Raw genomic sequence first — 20,368 nt, 5'->3', positions numbered from 1 at the left:
TCAGTTTCTCTTGAGAAATATATAATAGATTTCATAAAAATTGAATTATCAACTTTGATAAAAAATACTTGTCAGCATTTAATTTAATCAACTTATCTTATGTAATTATTGATACAACGTGTACTATCGCAATGATATAGCGTTTTCTGACCCTACCTTCGCGCTAAGAAATAAGCGTTTATCCCCTCCCGACTGCGTTTTCATGTACGGTCTATGCGGCAAGCATTACGCGTACATATTTATAACGTACTACGCCTCGGCCGACGAAGCATCTCGTGAGTCTGTTATCCGATCACATCACAATGGTTTCGACCTTTGTGCTATTATTGACAGCTCTGGGCGTCATCTGCGTTCTGAAAATTGCCTCTGTGATACATCGGATGTATTTTTACTGGAAAAATAAGGGTATACCTTATATGCCAAATTCACTATCGTCTTTTGTGATGTCTTGGAAAGTGCTTTTGGGCTACATTTCTTTCGCCGATTATAACCAGTACGTGTACAATTATTTCCCAAACGCTAAATATTTTGGGGCAAATAGTCTTGGCACTAGTACCATATTCTTACGCGATCCCGAGCTGATTAAAGACACATTGGTGAAGGATTTTGAACATTTTCCGGATCATGTCACTTTCGTTGATGAAAACATAGAACCGCTGTTTGGTAAAAACATCTTTTCCTTACGTGGAGACCGTTGGAGAAAAATGAGGAATACGCTAAGCCCTTCATTCACCGCCAGCAAGATGAAGTTCATGTTCGATTTGGTATCCAAGTGTTCTTACGATTTCGTTAATTATTTGTTCGATCATCCAGAGCTCTGTCGTGAGATCGAAACGAAGGAGGCCTTTGCACGATACACCAACGATGTAATTGCTACTGCAGCCTTTGGAATAAGTGTGAATTCCATGAAGGATCGAGACAATGAGTTCTATTTAAGAGGAACGGAGGCTGCCAGTGGTTTCTCTGGAGTGTTAACGATAGTTAAGATGATAGTCTTACGTTCGAGTTCATGGCTTTTTCAATTAATGGGTCTATATTTTTTCTCGCCGGAGTCGTCCAAGTTTTTTAAGAAGATCGTAACGGAAACTATTAGAGAACGAGAAGAACGTGGTATCGTCAGACCGGATATGATCCATTTGCTAATGCAGGCTCGAGACAAGGACAGTGCTAGTGTATCCAAAATGACATTAGATGACATCGTTTCGCAAGCCTTCATCTTTTTCTTGGCCGGCTTCGACACCTCGTCGACCCTGATGTGTTTCCTTGTTCACGAACTAGCGCTTAATCGAGATATTCAAGATCGTCTGCGCGAGGAGATACTGCAGCATCTTTCCGAGGGAAACGGTGAGATTTCTTACGAAGCACTGTCGAAGATGTCTTACATGGATATGGTGGTTTCCGAGACTCTTCGAAAATATCCACCGGCAATCTTTCTCGATAGACTTTGTAATAAGAAATACGAACTTCCTCCAGCGCAACCAGGCAGTAAAAGTGTTATTCTCGAACCTGATACTGTATTGATGTTTCCCGCGTATGCTTTACATCGCGATCCGAAATATTTTCCGAATCCGGATAAGTTCGATCCTGAGAGATTCAGCGAGGAGAACAAGGACAATATTTTACCATACACTTATCTACCATTCGGTCACGGGCCTCGAAAGTGTATCGGCAATCGATTTGCACTTATGGAAACGAAGATCCTGATAGCTCATCTTTTACAAAAGTTTACTTTAAAGACTGTAGAGAAAACTGTCGAACCTGTTGTATATTGTAAAAATGAATTTAACTTGAGAGCTGTTGACGGATTCTGGATTGGCATGGAGAAAAGAGAAATGTGAAAGTCTTATGACAGGTACCTAATTCTATAACATAATTGTGTTTGTAAAAACATTATTATAAACGTAATAATGTTTTGAACATTAACTATTTATTCTACATTTTCCAAAGACGATTGACGTGTACAATAAGATTTTTGCATCGTATGCCATTATCATTCAATGCACCAACTGAATGACTAAGTTTTTTACTAACAAGAAATGAACAAAATATGATAAATATTATTAATTGCTTAGACGTATGCTTAGTTGTATAACGTCCAGTTGTCGAGGAGTAACAGAATAGAAATGATAAAGCTGGTATAGTTAATTCTTTATATGTGTTAGAGCAATTAGTTTATAGTGCGAACGTCTATCTTATTATTTATATTTTTGAGACAGTTTCTCTATTTTTAGTTCAAATTACTTTTATTTAAAAAGTCGTCAATAATGATATTACAAATGCCATATAGTGACAAACGCGAAATAAAATTATTAATGACTGACTTATTCAAGGCATAATAAATTCACAAAGATTTATTGTTCGCATTCAAATCACTTAGCTTATTTTGTGCAATTGCTGATACAGTATATATCATCTCAATGATTCCGAGAACCGTTCCCTCCTTCCATCTTCGTTCTACTCACACTAACGCTGCGTTTGCACCCGCTGAAAGCTCCATTCTATCCTTGTTACTCATCATACGTTGAAAAAAGATAGCATGACGCTTTCAACGTGTGAGCGCCCACATCGAACGCAGCCTGAGTAATAAGCGTTTCTCCCCTCCTATCTTGGACTTCTTCATATATACGATACACGTAGAAGGTGCGTGTGTTTATAACGATTTACGCCGCGTGCGACGAAGCATCTCGTTGATCTCGTTAGTCCGTTACCTCATCATATTACGATGGTTTCGACGTTTGTGCTGTTACTGACTACTCTAGGCGCCATCGTCGCTCTCAAAATTGCCTCTGTGCTGCATCGAATGTATTTCCACTGGAGAAATAAGGATATACCTTACCTGCCAAATACATTGTCGTCTTTTACAGCGTCTTGGAAAGTGCTTCTGGGCAAAATTTCTTTCGCCGATTACAGCCAATATATATACAATTACTTCCCAAACGCTAAATATTTTGGGACACATGATTTTGGCACTCCTGCAATAGTTATACGCGATCCGAAGCTGATTAAAGACATAATGGTAAAGGACTTTGAAAATTTCCCGGATCACCGCACTTTCATTGACGAAAGCGTAGAACCGATGTTCGGCAAGAACATGTTCTTCTTGCGCGGAAACCGTTGGAAAGAAATGAGGAATACGCTGAGCCCTTCTTTCACCGCCAGCAAAATGAAGTTCATGTTCGATTTGATATCAACGTGCTCTCGCGATTTCGCCGATTATCTCTACAACCATCCGGAGCTCTGTTATGCAATCGAGACGAAGGAGGTCTTTAGACGATACACCAATGACGTAATTGCTACGGCAGCCTTCGGCATAAGTGTGAATTCCATGAAAGATCGCGACAATGAGTTCTATACAAGAGGAATACAGGCAACCACGTTAACATTTGGGCTGTTAATGACGATTAAAATTCTGGTTTTACGCGCGAGTCCATGGCTTTCCAAACTATTAGGTCTAACATTTGTCCCGGCGGCAGCGGCCAATTTTTTTAGAAAGGTGGTGGGGGAAACCATCAGAGTGCGAAAAGAGCAAGATATCATCAGGCCGGATATGATTTATTTGTTAATGCAGGCTGAGGATAAGGGCAGTGCCAGTGTAACCAAGATGACACTAGATGACATTGTTTCGCAAGCCTTCATCTTCTTTTCTGCTGGCTTCGACACTTCCGCGACCCTGATGTGTTTCGTTGCTCACGAACTGGCGGTTAATCGAGAGATTCAGGATCGTTTGCGGGAAGAGGTACGGCAGAATCTTGCCGAGGGAAATGGGCAGATTTCTTACGAGGCGCTGTCGAAGATGTCTTACATGGATATGGTGGTTTCCGAGACTCTTCGAAAATATCCACCGGTAGTCTTTCTCGATAGACTTTGTAATAAGAAATACGAACTTCCTCCAGCGCAACCAGGTAGCAAAGGTGTTATTCTCGAGCCTGATACTGTATTGATGTTTCCCGCGTATGCTTTACATCGCGATCCGAAATATTTTCCGAATCCGGATAAGTTCGATCCTGAGAGATTCAGCGAGGAGAACAAAGACAATATTTTACCATATACCTATATACCATTCGGTCACGGGCCTAGAAAATGTATCGGCAATCGATTTGCACTTATGGAAACGAAAATCCTAATAGCTCATCTTTTACAAAGATTTACTCTGAAGACTGTAGAAAAAACTGTCGAACCAGTTGTATATTGTAAAACAGAATTTTTCTTGAAACCTGTTGGCGGATTTTGGATTGGCATGGAGAAAAGAGAAACATAAAAATCTTATGCAAAGAACATAATTCTACGATATAATTATGTTTGTAAATATATTATCGCGTATTCAACTTTAAAGTATTTAACGATTTTAAAAGACAATTATTTGCTTAGATTCTCGAGTCTATTCCATGTGCTGAGCCTTTTGAATGACTTATGTAACTTTCACTTATCGTCCAGTAGCACAGTACAGATGATACAGACGATGGGTGTGTTCTTGGATCGATATTAACATTAAAAGAATTAAAAATATTTAATGCTGATAACGCATTCCGCGAACGCACCTGAACGTCGTTAATTCTTTATGTAAGAGTAAACCTTTTATCGCGTAAAAGTCTACCGCATATTTTAATGCGGTTTTTCGGATATTCTTTGTTTAATGCAAATTACTAATTAGACTTGTTTATTAGTAATTCTAAAATTAAGCATTCGACAATATATTTTTTTAACAAAATATAATATCAATAACAAGTGCTAAAGTACATTCATTGTGTGCGTATCATATGTGCACTTGTATTTTTAATAATTGTATCGATAATAATTGTACATTGGTATTGCATGTAACTTTTATGTCACACGTATCATTACAGTTAATAAATAAATTATACTTGTAATGAATTTAATTTAATCTAGTTAAAATTAAACTTTTATAGAACTATTCTGATTTTGCAAGAATAATTCTGATAAGAATCATTTTCTTTTAAGTTTTTTAATTCTGTTTTCATTTCTAACTACACGAATGTATGTATAATATACACAATACAATATGTGCCAAAATTAATGTACATTGATATTGCAATGGATATATTGTAAATAAATTAGCGACAAACACAAAATTAAATTATTATTGATTGACTTTTCATGCAACCCATGAAATATTAAAAAATATTCGTCGAGCACAGTAAAATCAATAAGCTTATCTTGGTACCACCTAATACTGATAACTTGTATTATTTCAATGATACCGACAATCCCCACCTCTTTGTTTTTTCACCCTACCAAAGAGAAATAATCGTTTCTCCCTCCCATCTTCGTTTTCTTCACGTATGCGATATCGTTACCACTTCCTATATTCGTGTTTCTCCCACTAGACTAAGCGTTGCTCCCCTTCCATTTATGTGACCTTCGCGTATACGATATACGGAGAAAGCGGAACGCGCACGTATTTATAACGTGCTACGCCGCGATCGAAGAGGCATATCTTTTAGTCGGTTACACTGTTACTGTGTTATTTCATAATAGCACGATGGTTGCTACCTTTGTGCTATTACTGACTGCCTTAGGCGCCATCGGCGTTCTGAAAATTGTCTCTATGATGCATCGGACGTATTTTTACTGGAGGAATAAGGGTATACCTTATCTGCCAAAATCATTACCATCTTTAATAGTGTCTTGGAAATTGCTTTTGGGCAAAATTTCTTTCGCTGATTATAACCAATACATATACAATTACTTCCCAAATGCTAAATATTTTGGAACCTACAATTTTGGCGTTCCTACCATACTTATACGTGATCCCGAACTGATTAAAGACGTAATGGTGAAGGATTTCGAACACTTCCCGGATCATCTCAGTTTCGTTGATGAAAACATAAATCCGCTGGCTGGCAAGAACATCTTTGCCTTGCGCGGAGACCGTTGGAGAGACATGAGGAATACGCTGAGCCCCTGTTTCACGGCCAGCAAAATGAAATTCATGTTCGAACTAATATCGAAGTGCTCTCAAGATTTCGTCAGTTATCTGGTCGATCATCCAGAGCTCTGTCATGCGATTGAAACGAAAGAAGCTTTTAGACGATACACCAATGACGTAATTGCTACGGCAGCCTTTGGCATAAGTGTGAATTCCATGAAGGATCGGGACAATGAATTCTACACAAGAGGAATAGAGGCTACCACTTTTTCCAATGGACCGTTAACGTCCGTTAAGGTTTTAATATTAAGCGCGACTCCATGGCTCTTTAAATTAATGGGCTTATCACTTTTCCCGCTGGGCCTGTGCAAATTTTTCAAGAAGGTCGTTGGGGAAACGATTAAAGCGCGAGAAGAGCAAGATATCGTCCGACCGGATATGATTCATTTGCTAATGCAGGCTCGAGACAAGGATAATGCCAGTGTACCGAAAATGACATTAGACGACATCGTTTCGCAAGCATTCACGTTTTTCTTCGCTGGCTTCGACACTTCGTCGACATTGATGTGTTTCCTTGCTCACGAACTGGCGGTTAATCGAGAGGTTCAGGATCGTCTACGCGAAGAAGTACAGCAACATCTTATCGAAGGCAACGGAGAGATTTCTTACGAAGCGCTGTCCAAGATGTCTTACATGGATATGGTGGTTTCCGAGACTCTCAGAAAATATCCACCGGCGGTCGCTACGGACAGACTTTGCTCGAAGAGATATGAGCTCCCTCCGTCGCAGCCAGGCTGCAAAAATATAATCGTCGAACCTGACTATACACTGATTATTCCCATTTATTCTTTACATCGCGATCCGAAATATTTTCCGAATCCGGATAAATTCGATCCCGAAAGATTCAGCGAGGAAAACAAGGATAACATTTTACCATACACTTATCTGCCATTCGGTCACGGGCCTAGAAAGTGTATCGGCAATCGATTCGCTCTTATGGAAACGAAGATCCTGATAGCCCATCTTTTACAAAGATTTACTTTGAGGACCGTAGAAAAAACCATGGAACCAGTTATATATTCTAAGGAATTTTCCTTAAAACCTGTTGGCGGATTCTGGATTGGTCTGGAGAAGATAGATGCGTGAAAAGTCGAGTGCAACTCTCTAAAAATCAATTAGTGAATTTCTTATACTACTGAAAATTTCAGTGGTATACTTATAACTGTAAATCAGTGGCTATTCACTGTTTCCAGTGATAATTCACTAATTGATTTTTAGAGAGAAAGAACATAATTCTACGATATACTTATGTTTGTAAAAATATTATCGCGTGTTCAACTTTAAATATTCAATTTGTTTGAAACATAATTTAAAAACACACTAGAATTATTTGCAATCTGTGTGTTGCGTTATCTTTGAATGCCGCGTTATCAATCAATCTTTGAATGCCGCGTTATCAATCAACATGATGAAATTGTTACTGGAAAAGAACAAAGAAACCGATAAATATTGTTACTCATCTAGATTCACGAGTCTATTCCGTATATACACCATTTTTAATGGATTGATGTAACTTCCACTTGATGACAAGTGTCATGGTAGAATAGAATTTATATCCTCAATTCTTTATACACATAAGAATAAATATTTTTTTGTGTGAATATTTTAACATTTGTTTATTTTAGAGCGTCTTTTTTATATATTAAAATGTATAAAACACATAAAGTGAATCAAAATGAAAAACGATGAAAATGTAAATCATTTAAGAAATGCCAATTATCGGTCAGATATACTTTGTGGTCTAATAATATTGCATTAATTTTCGTACGTTTATTTCTAATTTAGTAAATTACGTTCGGATTACTTGTAAATCTCCGAACTGAAATACATTATTGTTCGTTTTTAATTCGGGTTACTTTAAATTAGAGCTGAAATGTTTCTTCGAAGATTTTCAATTTCGAAGCTTCGAATCTTCGAAGATTCGAAGCTTCGTAGAAATTATTCGAGAATTTAAGTTTTCGAATTTTTCGAAGATTCGAAGTTTCGAAGTTTCAAATATTCGAAGTCAACTAATATATTAACAGGATAAAAAACAATAACACATTTTGCAAAATTAATCGTTTTTACTATAACTGTGAACTAATTAAATGCCAACTAATTAATATCATTACAAGTATAAAAAAACTAATGTTCTTTTTGTCGGACACATTTTTGTCCATTCGCTCATAAAAATACAATTAATTCGAAGGAAATAAATTTTCTATCATTAACATTTTATCTTATTAACTATTTCTTTTTACTGCCTGATACAGATGATAAATTAGGTTGGTCTTTGAAAGCTTATATCTTAATGCATATAGTTGACTTCGAATATTCGAAACTTCGAAAATTCGAAACTTCGAAACTTCGAAACTTCGAAAATTCGATATTCGAAGTTTCTTCGTTTCTTCGGATACTTCGAAGCTTCGAAGTTGCGAAGCTTCGAATAATTAAGACCACTACTTTAAATATTTATATTTAAAAACTTTTTATATTTTAATTTTTTTTTAATTATATTATTTTCTATTACCTTATTATTAGTTGCAAATGTTTATACATATATTCATTCATTTAACAAGTTTGTTACCGTAATTTTATTTCATGAAAAATTCGAATATTAAATCCAATATTTAGAAGCATAAGAAGCATTATGAATTTGGTACAAAGGTCATTAAAATATAAAATAGATTAAAGTAGATATTTTGTTATTTAATTATTAATAAATGACTTTTAATAGAGGTCACATAGTATATTGTAAAATATTTGTTATGATCAAAATCAATTGTTTTACCCTATATATTTACTGATGCAACATATGTTATCTCAAGAATTCCGGGAATCGTTCCCACTTCCTATCCTTGCGTTTCTCCCACTAGAATAAGCGTTGCTCCCCTCCCAGTTTTGTGTCCTTCGCGTGTACCGTCTACGGAGAAAGCGAAACGCGCACGACTTTATAACGTTCTACACAGCGTCCGACGAAGTATCTCGTTAATCTGTTGTCTCCTTAGTCCGTTTTCTCATCATACCGCGATGGTTTCGACATTTGTGCTATTACTGACTGCTCTGGGCGTCATTGGTGTGGTGAAAATTATCTCTATGTTGCATCGGATGTACTTTTACTGGAGGAAGAAGGGTATGCCTTACATGCCAAACTCACTGTCGTCCTTTATAGTGTCTTCGGAAGTGTTTTTGGGCCGCATTTCTTTCGCCGATTATAATCAATACATATACAATTACTTCCCAAATGCTAAATATTTTGGGACCAATAATTTTGGTACTCCTACCATACTTATACGTGATCCCGAGCTGATTAAAGACGTAATTGTGAAGGATTTTGAACACTTCCCGGATCATCTCTCTTTCCTTGATGAAAGCGTAGAACCGCTCTTCGGTAAGAATGTGTTTGCTTTGCGTGGAGATCGTTGGAGAGAAATGAGGAATACACTAAGCCCCTCTTTTACTGCCAGCAAAATGAAATTCATGTTCGAACTAATATCGAAGTGTTCTCATAATTTCGTCAATTATCTGGTCGACCATCCGGAGCTCTGTCATACGATCGAAACGAAGGAGGCCTTTCGACGATATACCAATGACGTAATTGCTACGACAGCTTTTGGCATAAGTGTGAATTCCATGAAGGATCGAGACAATGAATTCTACACAAGAGGAATACAGGCTACCACTTTTTCCAGTGGACTGTTAACGACGGTTAAGCTTATAATTTTGCGCACAACTCCATGGTTTTCGAAACTATTAGGTCTAACATTTTTCCCGGCGGCAGCGACCAATTTTTTCCGAAAGGTGGTGGGGGAAACCATCAGAGTGCGAAAAGAGCAAGATATCATCAGGCCGGATATGATTCATTTGCTAATGCAGGCTCAAGAGAAGGACAGTGCCGGTGTACCCAAGATGACACTAGACGACATCGTTTCTCAAGCGTTCGTCTTTTTCTTCGCTGGCTTCGATACCTCCTCGACACTGATGTGCTTCGTTGTTCACGAACTGGCGGTTAATCAAGAGATTCAAGATCGTCTGCGCCAAGAGGTGCTGCAGCATCTTGCCGAGGGAAACGGTGAGATTTCTTACGAAGCGCTGTCCAAGATGTCTTACATGGATATGGTGGTGTCGGAGACTCTTCGAAAATATCCACCGCAGGTCGCTACCGACAGACTTTGCTTTAAGAAATACGAACTGCCTCCATCGCAACCAGGCTGCAAAAGTGTAATCGTCGAGTCTGACGAGTCAGTGATGATTCCCATTTACGGTTTACATCGCGATCCGAAATATTTTCCGAACCCGGAGAAGTTCGATCCCGAAAGATTCAGCGAGGAGAACAAGGACAATATTGTACCATACACTTATCTACCATTTGGTCACGGGCCTAGAAAGTGTATCGGCAATCGATTCGCTCTTATGGAGACCAAGATCCTGACAGCCCATCTTTTACAAAAGTTTACTTTCAAGACTGTAGAAAAAACCGTTGAACCAGTGGTGTTCAGTAAAACTGACTTTACCTTGAGACCTGTTGGCGGATTCTGGCTTGGTTTAGAGAAAAGAGAAATGTGAAAATCTTATGGGAAGTAGAATAACATATAATTGTGTTTGTAAAAATATCATGTTTTCAACTTAAATATATTCTACGCTTTCAGAAGATAAAGTGTAGAATAAAGTTTATTTGCGCTATATAATAAAATCATTCCATAACGTAAATCGAATGATCAAGTTTTTGCTAATGAGATAAACACTAAAAGAACTGATAAATATTATTACTTGCTTAGACTCTCGAGTCTATTCCACGTGCTGAGTATTATGTAACTTCCCCTTGTCGTGCGCTAGTACAGTACAGATGATATAAACGATGGGTGTGTTCCTGGATCGCTATTAGCGTCAAAAGCGCCGTCTAGCATTGTTGCTCATTATATGTCAAAAAAGGATAGGAGACACTTTTTATGCTGATAGCGCATTCCGCGAACACACCCGATGTCGTTAATTCTTCATGTAAGAGTGAACTTTTTATCGCGCAAAAGTCTACCGCATATTTTAACGCAGTTTTCTGGATGTTCTTTGTTTTAGTGCGAATTAGATTTGCTTTTTATTAATTTTAAATGTAAGCATTCGACTATATATATTTTAACAAAATGTAATATCACTAACAAGCAGTGAAGTACACTCATTGTGTGCGTATCATATGTGCATTTGTATTTTAATTATCACGGTTTTAATATCATGCAAATTATAGTATTTTGTAATACTATAGTAAAAGTTCTTAAAATGCGAAAAATTATTCCGTTATTTATATTGTAATAATTTAAAACATAATCGGAAAAAAATTGTACACCTATGTATAATAGTTGCATCAGAAGTTTAACATATAAACTCATTTTTTCCAATCGTCCTATGTCATATAAATGCTAAAGTTCACCTGTTACTGCGAGACTTTCTATTGACTGACTTAACATCGGTAGGGATTTATATCTATTACGTTACAAGTATTAATTTATCATTAACTATGCTAGTCTTCTTTATCATATTTTTAGTGCTTCCTTGAAAAAATGTTATAAAATATTTTGTTAGCTTTCAAGGAAATTTAAGAAGTACCTTTTAAGTAATATTTTGAATAAAAAATGTGATGAAAAATATAATTACGGTTATAATTTAAAGTATCTTGGTATGATGGAAACATTGATTTGTTTTAATTTAAATCGTACTTACTTATTTTATTATATGTTTAACATTCTATATCGTCAGCACCTATTTTCCACATAATGATACATTTTTAAATATATATTTAAATAATGCAAAATATCTTTTATACAATACTATACCAAACAAAATATAATAATTAACTAAATAAAATAAACTTGCCTGAGAAATTGGATAATATAATATTATGATAATATAACGTGTTATTTTTATACACTTAAGTTTTTGTGTTACATGTCTCTTTAATTTAATAATATTTTTCGTTATGTTTTGTCTTTATTTCTAATTGCACGATTGCACATGCTTTAGTGTATGTACATATGTATGTACATTATTCAATATGTACTAAATTGATATTGCAATGGATATATTGTAAATAACGTAGCGACAAACACAAAATTAAATTATTATTGGTTGACTTTTCATGCAACTCATACAATATTGAAAAACATTCGTCGATAACATTGCTTATCTTGAGTACCTGCCAGTACTGATAACTTGTATTATTTCAATGATACCGAGATTCCCCACCTCTTTGTTTTTTCACCCCACCAAAGAGAAAGCGTTTTCCCCCTCCCATCTTCGTTTTCTTCACGTATATGATGTAGTATGAAACAGTACTACGCGCACGTATTTATAAAGTTCTGCGCCACGTTCGAAGAGGCATCTCGTGCTCTGTTATCTTGGTACTGTATTATTTCATGATATCACGATGGTTTCGACCTTCGTGCTATTACTGACTGCCTTAGGCGTCATCGGCCTTCTGAAAATCGTCTCTACCCTGCATCGGACGTATTTTTATTGGAGGAATAAAGGTATACCTTACCTGCCAAACTCATTATCATCTTTAATAGTGTCTTGGAAATTGCTTTTGGGCAAAATTTCTTTTCCCGATTATAATCAATACGTATACAATTACTTCCCAAACGCTAAATATTTTGGAGCATATAATTTTGGCGTTACTACCGTATTTATACGTGACCCTGAACTGATTAAAGACGTATTGGTGAAGGATTTTGAACACTTCCCGGATCATCTCACTTTCCTTGATGAAAGCGTAGATCCGCTGATTGGCAAGAACGTCTTCGCCTTGCGCGGAGACCGTTGGAGAGAAATGAGGAATACTCTGTCTCCCTCTTTCACCGCCAGCAAAATGAAATTCATGTTCGAACTAATATCGAAGTGTTCTCACGATTTCGTCAATTATCTGGTCGACCATCCGGAGCTCTGTTATGCAATCGAAACGAAGGAGGCCTTCAGACGCTATACCAATGACGTAATTGCTACGACAGCTTTTGGCATAAGTGTGAATTCCATGAAGGATCGAGACAATGAATTCTATACAAGAGGAATAGAGGCTACCAGTTTTACCAGTGGACTGTTAATGACGGTTAAGTTTATGATTTGGCGCACATCTCCATGGCTTTCTAAATTAATGGGTATATCTTTTATCCCGCCGGGTACGTCCCAATTTTTCAAGAAGGTCGTTGGGGAAACGATTAAAGCGCGAGAAGACCAAGATATCGTCAGGCCGGATATGATTCACTTGCTAATGCAGGCTCGAGACAAGGACAGTGCCAGTGTACCGAAAATGACATTGGACGACATCGTTTCGCAAGCGTTCATCTTTTTCTTCGCTGGCTTCGATACTTCCTCGACCCTGATGTGTTTTGTCGCTCATGAACTGGCGGTTAATCAAGAGGTTCAGGATCGTCTGCGTCAAGAGGTACTGCATCATCTAGCCGAGGGAAACGGTGAGATTACTTACGAAGCCCTGTCGAAGATGTCTTACATGGACATGGTGGTTTCCGAGACTCTTCGAAAGTATCCACCGCAGTTCGTCACCGATAGACTTTGCTTTAAGAATTACGAATTGCCCCCATCGCAACCAGGCTGCAAAAGTGTAATTGTCGAACCTGGTAATACGCTCATGATTCCCGTTTATTCTTTACATCGCGATCCGAAATATTTTCCTAATCCAGATAAATTCGATCCCGAAAGATTCAGCGAGGAGAACAAGGAGAAGATTGTACCATACACTTATCTGCCATTCGGTCACGGGCCTAGAAAGTGTATCGGCAATCGATTCGCTCTTATGGAGACGAAGATCGTGATAGCTCATCTGGTACAAAAATTTATATTGAAAGCTATAGAAAAAACCATGGAACCAGTTATATTTTCTAAAAAGGAATTTGCTTTAAAACCTGTTGGCGGATTTTGGATTGGTTTGGAGAAGATAGAAATATGAAAAATCGAGTGCAAAGAATATAATTCTACAATAAAATTTTCGTTGTAAAAATATTATCGCGCGTTCAGCTTTAAAATATTCAATTTGTTTGAAAGATAATTGAAGAACACAATAGAATTATTTGTAATCTGCGTATTGCGTTATCTTTAAATGTACAATCAGCATGATTAACTTTTTACTGGTAAAAAATGAAGAAACCGATAGATATTGCTACTTATCTAGATTCACGAGTCTATTCCGTATAAATGGTACATCATTTTTAATGACTAACGTTACTTCCACTTGTCGACCTGTGGCATGGTAGAAATGATAGAATAGAATTGATATGCTTAATTCTTGATATACGTGTATAAGAACAAATATGTTAATTTGTGAATATTGTAACATTTGTTTTTTTGTCAGTCTTTTTTACACATTAAAATATATAAAACACATGAAGTGAATCAAAATGGAAAGCGATGAAAATGTAAATCATTTAAAAAATGCCACTTATTGGTCAGATATATGGTACTTTCCAGCCCAATAATATTATATGGATTTTTGTAAGTTTCTTTCTAACTCAGTAAATTACGTTCCGATTACTTGTATTTCTGATAAGTAATTTACATCATTTTTTTTTCAATTCAGGTTACTTTAAATAATTCATACTTTTTATAATTAGTCGAAAAATTAAGCATTTGACGTACATTTTTTGGCAATGTATAGTAATATCAACAAATAATGCAAATACACCAATATAATAAATTATGTAATAGACGTATTATGCGTATTATATGCATGTTTATATTTAAAAAATGTTTTCAACTTGAATATTTTTAATTATATTATTTTCTAATACCTTATTATTAGTTGTAAACGTTTATATATTCATTTATTTAACAAGTCTGTTAATGTAATTTTATTTCATGAAGATTTCGAATGTTAAATCCAATATTTAGAAGCGCGAGAAGTATTATGAATTTGGTACTGAAGTTCATTGAAATATAAAATAGATTAAAATATATATTTGTTAATTAAATTATTAGTAAATTACTTTTAATAGAGGTAACATAGTATTTTGAAAAATATTTCTTATGATCAAAATCAATTGTCTTACCCTATACACTTACTGATGCAACAAGTGTTATCTCAAGGATTCCGCGAATCGCTCCTACTTCCTATCTATGTGTTTCTCCCACTATACTAAGCGTTTCTCCCCTTCCATTTTTGTCCGCGCATACGATATACTAAGAAAGCGCAACGTGCACGAATTTATAACGTTCTACGCCGCATCCGACGAAGCATCACATTAATCTGTTGTCTTGTTAATCAGTTATCTCATCATACCACGATGGTTTCGACCTTTGTGCTATTATTGACTGCTCTGGGCGTCATCGGTGTGGTGAAAATTATCTCTGTGTTGCATCGGACGTACTTTTACTGGAGGAAGAAGGGTATACCTTATCTGCCAAAATCATTATCATCTTTTATAATGTCTTGGAAAATTGTTTTGGGCAAAATTTCTTTCGCTGATTATAACCAATACATATACAATTACTTCCCAAACGCTAAATATTTTGGAACCAGTATTTTTGGCGTTCCTTCTGTACTTATACGTGACCCTGAACTTATTAAAGACGTCTTGGTGAAAGATTTTGAACACTTCCCGGATCATCTTAGTTTGCTTGATGAAAGTGTAGAACCGCTGTTCAGCAAGAATATTTTCTCTTTGCGCGGAGACCAATGGAGAGAAATGAGGAATACACTAAGTCCCTCTTTCACTGCCAGCAAAATGAAATTCATGTTTGAACTAATATCGAAGTGTTCTCACGACTTTGTCACTTATCTGGTCGACCATCCGGAGCTCTGTCATACGATCGAAACGAAGGAGGCCTTTAGACGATACACCAACGACGTAATTGCTACGACAGCTTTTGGCATAAGTGTGAATTCCATGAAGGATAAAAACAATGAATTCTACACAAGAGGAACAGAGGCTACCACTTTCTTCAATGGACTGTTAACGACCATTAAGCTTATTGCTTTACGCGCAACTCCATGGCTCTTTAAACTAATGGGTGTATCTCTATTCCCGCCGGGTATGTCCAAATTTTTCAAAAAGGTCGTTGAGGAAACGATTAAAGCGCGAGAAGAGCAAGATATCGTCCGACCGGATATGATTCATTTGCTAATGCAGGCTCGGGACAAGGACAGTGCCAGTGTACCGAAACTGACATTGAACGATATCGTTTCGCAAGCGTTCATCTTTTTCTTTGCTGGCTTCGATACATCCTCGACTCTGATGTGTTTCCTTGCTCACGAACTGGCGGTTAATCGAGAGGTTCAGGATCGTCTACGCGAAGAAGTACAGCAACATCTTATCGAAGGCAATGGAGAGATTTCTTACGAAGCGCTGTCCAAGATGTCTTACATGGATATGGTGGTTTCCGAAACTCTCAGAAAATATCCACCGGCGCTCGGTACGGACAGACTTTGCTCGAAGAGATATGAGCTCCCTCCGTCGCAGCCAGGCTGCAAAAATATAATCGTCGAACCTGACCATATACTGATGATTCCCATTTACGGTTTACATCGCGATCCGAAATATTTTCCGAATCCGGATAAATTCGATCCCGAAAGATTCAGCGAGGAGAACAAGGACAGGATTGTACCATACACTTATATGCCATTCGGTCACGGGCCTAGAAAGTGTATCGGCAATCGATTCGCTCTTATGGAGACGAAGATCCTGATAGCCCATCTTTTACAAAGATTTACTTTGAGGACCGTAGAAAAAACCATGGAACCAGTTATATATTCCAAGAAGGAATTTACTTTAAAACCTGTTGGCGGATTCTGGATTGGTCTGGAGAAGACAGAAACGTGAAAAATCGAGTGCAAAGAACACAATTCTACGATATACTTATATTTGTAAAAATATTATCGCGTGTTTAACTTTAAATATTCCATTTGTTTGAAAAACACTTGAAGAACACAATAGAATTATTTGCAATCTGCGTATTGCTTTATCTTTGACTGCACAATCAACATGATTAACTTTTTACTGGTAAAAAATGAAGAAACCGATAGATATTGCTACTTATCTAGATTGACGATTCTATTTCGTATATACATCATTTTTAATGACTAACGTAAATTCCACTTGTCAACCAGTGACATGGTAGAATAGAATTTATATGTTTAATTCTTTATACATCACACATTAAGATCACACATTTTGTCGTGCGGATAGTATAACATTTGTTTATTTTAGACACAGTATTTTTTATACAATATAATATATTAAATACATAAAGTGAATCAAAATGGAAAGCGATGAAAACGTACATCAATTAGAAAATGCCACTTATTGGTCAGATATACTTTGTAGCCTAATAATATTATATGGATTTTTGTAAGTTCCTTTCTAACTCAGTAAATTACTTTCCGATTACTTATATTTCCGATAACTAATATTCTGACAACTTTACATCATTTTCGTTTTTCAATTCAGGTTACTTTAAATAATTCACACCTTTTATAATCAGTTGAAAAATAAAGCATTTGACGTACATTTTTTGGCAATGTATAGTAATATCAACAAATGATGCAAATACACCAATATAACAAATGACGTAATACACGTATTATGCGTATTATATGCATCTTTATATTTAAAAAATATAATTTAAAGTTTTTCAACTTTAATAGTTTTAATTATATTATTTTCTAATACCTTATTATTAGTTGTAAACGTTTATATATTCATTTATTTAACAAGTCTGTTAACGTAATTTTATTCCATGAAGATTTCGAATGTTAAATCCAATATTTAGAAGCGCGAGAAGTATTATGAATTTGGTACTGAAGTTCATTAAAATATAAAATAGATTAAAATAGATATTTTTTAATTAAATTATTAATAAATTACTTTTAATAGAGGTCACATGGTATTTGAAAAATATTTCTTATAATCAAAATCAATTGTCTTACCCTATACACTTACTGATGCAACTAGTGTTATCTCAAGGATTCCGGGAATCATTCCCACTTCTTATCTTAGCGTTTCTCCCACTAGAATAAGCGTTGCTCCCCTCCCTGTTCTGTATTCTTCGCGTGTACCATCTACAGAGAAAGCGCAATGCGCACGAATTTATAACGTTCTACGCCGCATCCGACGAAGCACCACATTAATCTATTGTCTCGTTAATCAGTTATCTCATCATACCACGATGGTTTCGACCTTTGTGCTATTATTGACTGCTGTGGGCGTCATCGGTGTGGTGAAAATTATCTCTGTGTTGCATCGGATGTACTTTTACTGGAGGACGAAGGGTATGCCTTACCTGCCGAACTCACTGTCGTCCTTTATAGCGTCTTCGAAAGTATTTTTGTGCCGCATTTCTTTCGCCGATTATAATCAATACATATACAATTACTTCCCAAATGCTAAATATTTTGGAACCAGTACTTTTGGCGTTCCTACTGTATTTATTCGTGACCCTGAACTTATTAAAAATGTCTTGGTGAAGGATTTTGAACACTTCCCGGATCATCTCTCTTTCATTGATGAAAGCGTAGAACCGCTGTTCGGTAAGAACGTCTTCTCCTTGCGCGGAGACCGTTGGAAAGAAATGAGGAATACACTAAGTCCCTCTTTCACTGCCAGCAAAATGAAATTCATGTTTGAACTAATATCGAAGTGTTCTCACGACTTTGTCACTTATCTGGTCGACCATCCGGAGCTCTGTCATACGATCGAAACGAAGGAGGCCTTTAGACGATACACCAACGATGCAATTGCTACAACAGCTTTTGGCATAAGTGTGAATTCCATGAAGGATAAAGACAATGAATTCTACACAAGAGGAATAGAGGCTACCACTTTCTTCAATGGACTTTTAACGACCGTTAAGCTTATTGCTTTACGCGCAACTCCGTGGCTCTCTAAATTAATGGGTGTATCTCTATTCCCGCCGGGTACGTACAAATTTTTCAAACAGGTCGTTGGGGAAACGATTAAAGCGCGAGAAGAGCAAGATATCGTCCGACCGGATATGATTCATTTGCTAATGCAGGCTCGAGACAAGGACAGTGCCAGCGTACCGAAAATGACATTAGACGACATCGTTTCGCAAGCATTCTCGTTTTTCTTCGCTGGCTTCGACACCTCGTCGACATTGATGTGTTTCCTTGCTCACGAACTGGCGGTTAATCAAGAGGTTCAGAATCGCTTACGCGAAGAAGTACAGCAGCATCTTATCGAAGGCAACGGTGAGATTTCTTACGAAGCGCTGTCCAAGATGTCTTACATGGATATGGTGGTTTCCGAGACTCTCAGAAAATATCCACCATCGATCGCTACCGACAGACTTTGCTCGAAGAGATATGAGCTCCCTCCGTCGCAGCCAGGCTGCAAAAATATAATCGTCGAACCTGACCATATACTTATGATTCCCATTTACGGTTTACATCGCGACCCGAAATATTTTCCGAATCCGGATAAATTCGATCCCGAAAGATTCAGCGAGGAGAACAAGGACAGGATTGTACCATACACTTATCTGCCATTCGGTCACGGGCCTAGAAAGTGTATCGGCAATCGATTCGTTCTTATGGAGACAAAGATCCTGATAGTCCATCTTTTACAAAGGTTTACTTTGAAGACCGTAGAAAAAACCATGGAACCAGTTATATATTCTAAAAAGGAATTTACTTTGATACCTGTTGGCGGATTCTGGATTGGTCTGGAGAAGATAGAAACGTGAAATATCGAGTGCAAAGAACACAATTCTACGATATACTTATATTTGTAAAAATATTATCGCCTGTTCAACTTTAAGTATTCAATTTGTTTGAAAGACACTTGAAGAACACAATAGAATTATTTGCAATCTGCGTATTGCTTTATGTTTGACTACACAATCAACATGATTAACTTTTTACTGGAAAAGAATGAAAAACCCGATAAATATTGTTACTTATCTAGATTCATGAGTGTATTCCGTTTACACATCATTTTTAATGACTAATGTAACTTCCACTTGTCGACCTGTGGCATGGCAGAAATAATAGAATAGAATTTATATGCTTAATTCTTTATACATATAAGAACACATATTTTGTCGTGCGAATAGTATAACATTTGTTTATTTTAGAGACAGTATTTTTTTATACATTAAAATATATTAAACACATAAAGTGAATTAAGAGGGAAAGCGATCAAAATGTAAATTTTTTAAGAAAAGCCATTTATCGGTCAGATATTCTTTGTGACCTAATGATATTGTATAAATTTTCGTATGTTTCTTCCTAACATAATAATTCCGATTACTTGTAAATGTCAAAACACATTTACATTATTTTTCTTTCTTGATTCTAGTTACTTTTTACAATTAATATTTTCTAATAATTAGTTGTGAAATTAAGCATTTGACGTTGAATTTTTTGGCAATGTATCACAATATTAACAAATGACGCAAATGGTACCAATATACCATATGACGCAATAC

At 36.5% G+C, this 20,368-nt stretch overlaps 6 protein-coding genes across 7 annotated transcripts in view; 5 read left to right on the top strand and 1 right to left on the bottom strand.

The window, feature by feature from the left end:
• LOC105562719 (tyrosine-protein kinase-like otk) overlaps positions 1–20,368 on the bottom strand; it is an 87,808-nt gene that overhangs the window by 56,870 nt on the left and 10,570 nt on the right. The gene's annotated exons all lie outside the window — the stretch shown is intronic.
• LOC105562722 (cytochrome P450 9e2-like) lies at positions 153–2,350 on the top strand. The gene has a single exon (XM_012013772.1). The coding sequence runs from the start codon at positions 303–305 to the stop codon at positions 1,836–1,838; it is 1,536 nt and encodes a 511-aa protein (XP_011869162.1). The 5' UTR covers positions 153–302; the 3' UTR covers positions 1,839–2,350.
• On the top strand, positions 2,456–4,868 carry LOC105562723 (cytochrome P450 9e2-like). Its single transcript, XM_012013773.1, has one exon. The coding sequence runs from the start codon at positions 2,723–2,725 to the stop codon at positions 4,256–4,258; it is 1,536 nt and encodes a 511-aa protein (XP_011869163.1). The 5' UTR covers positions 2,456–2,722; the 3' UTR covers positions 4,259–4,868.
• LOC105562725 (cytochrome P450 9e2-like) lies at positions 5,446–17,563 on the top strand. Its single transcript, XM_012013775.1, has 2 exons — positions 5,446–6,956; positions 16,664–17,563. Exons 1-2 carry the CDS (start codon positions 5,501–5,503, stop codon positions 16,741–16,743), a joined length of 1,536 nt encoding a protein of 511 aa, XP_011869165.1. The 5' UTR covers positions 5,446–5,500; the 3' UTR covers positions 16,744–17,563.
• LOC105562727 (cytochrome P450 9e2-like) lies at positions 8,888–20,078 on the top strand. The gene is made up of 2 exons (XM_012013776.1): positions 8,888–9,250; positions 18,383–20,078. Exons 1-2 carry the CDS (start codon positions 8,957–8,959, stop codon positions 19,622–19,624), a joined length of 1,536 nt encoding a protein of 511 aa, XP_011869166.1. The 5' UTR covers positions 8,888–8,956; the 3' UTR covers positions 19,625–20,078.
• On the top strand, positions 11,937–14,878 carry LOC105562724 (cytochrome P450 9e2-like). Its single transcript, XM_012013774.1, has one exon. The coding sequence runs from the start codon at positions 12,342–12,344 to the stop codon at positions 13,875–13,877; it is 1,536 nt and encodes a 511-aa protein (XP_011869164.1). The 5' UTR covers positions 11,937–12,341; the 3' UTR covers positions 13,878–14,878.

The sequence above is a fragment of the Vollenhovia emeryi genome, unplaced genomic scaffold (genome assembly GCF_000949405.1).
Source record: "Vollenhovia emeryi isolate VEMERY1.0 unplaced genomic scaffold, V.emery_V1.0 DF939184.1, whole genome shotgun sequence".
NCBI classification, from domain to species: Eukaryota; Metazoa; Arthropoda; class Insecta; order Hymenoptera; family Formicidae; genus Vollenhovia; species Vollenhovia emeryi.
Note: the sequence above shows the minus strand (reverse complement) of the source record. Positions and strands in the feature narration are given on the sequence as shown.

Coding starts and splice junctions, on each gene's coding strand:
- LOC105562722 (XM_012013772.1), top strand. CDS start 303: ATGGTTTCGACCTTTGTGCTATTATTGACAGCTCTGGGCGTCATCTGC.
- LOC105562723 (XM_012013773.1), top strand. CDS start 2,723: ATGGTTTCGACGTTTGTGCTGTTACTGACTACTCTAGGCGCCATCGTC.
- LOC105562725 (XM_012013775.1), top strand. CDS start 5,501: ATGGTTGCTACCTTTGTGCTATTACTGACTGCCTTAGGCGCCATCGGC. Junction 6,957..16,663: donor CGTAGAAAAAACCATGGAAC/CAGTTATATATT, acceptor AAACCATGGAAC/CAGTTATATATTCCAAGAAG.
- LOC105562727 (XM_012013776.1), top strand. CDS start 8,957: ATGGTTTCGACATTTGTGCTATTACTGACTGCTCTGGGCGTCATTGGT. Junction 9,251..18,382: donor AGCTGATTAAAGACGTAATT/GTGAAGGATTTT, acceptor AAAAATGTCTTG/GTGAAGGATTTTGAACACTT.
- LOC105562724 (XM_012013774.1), top strand. CDS start 12,342: ATGGTTTCGACCTTCGTGCTATTACTGACTGCCTTAGGCGTCATCGGC.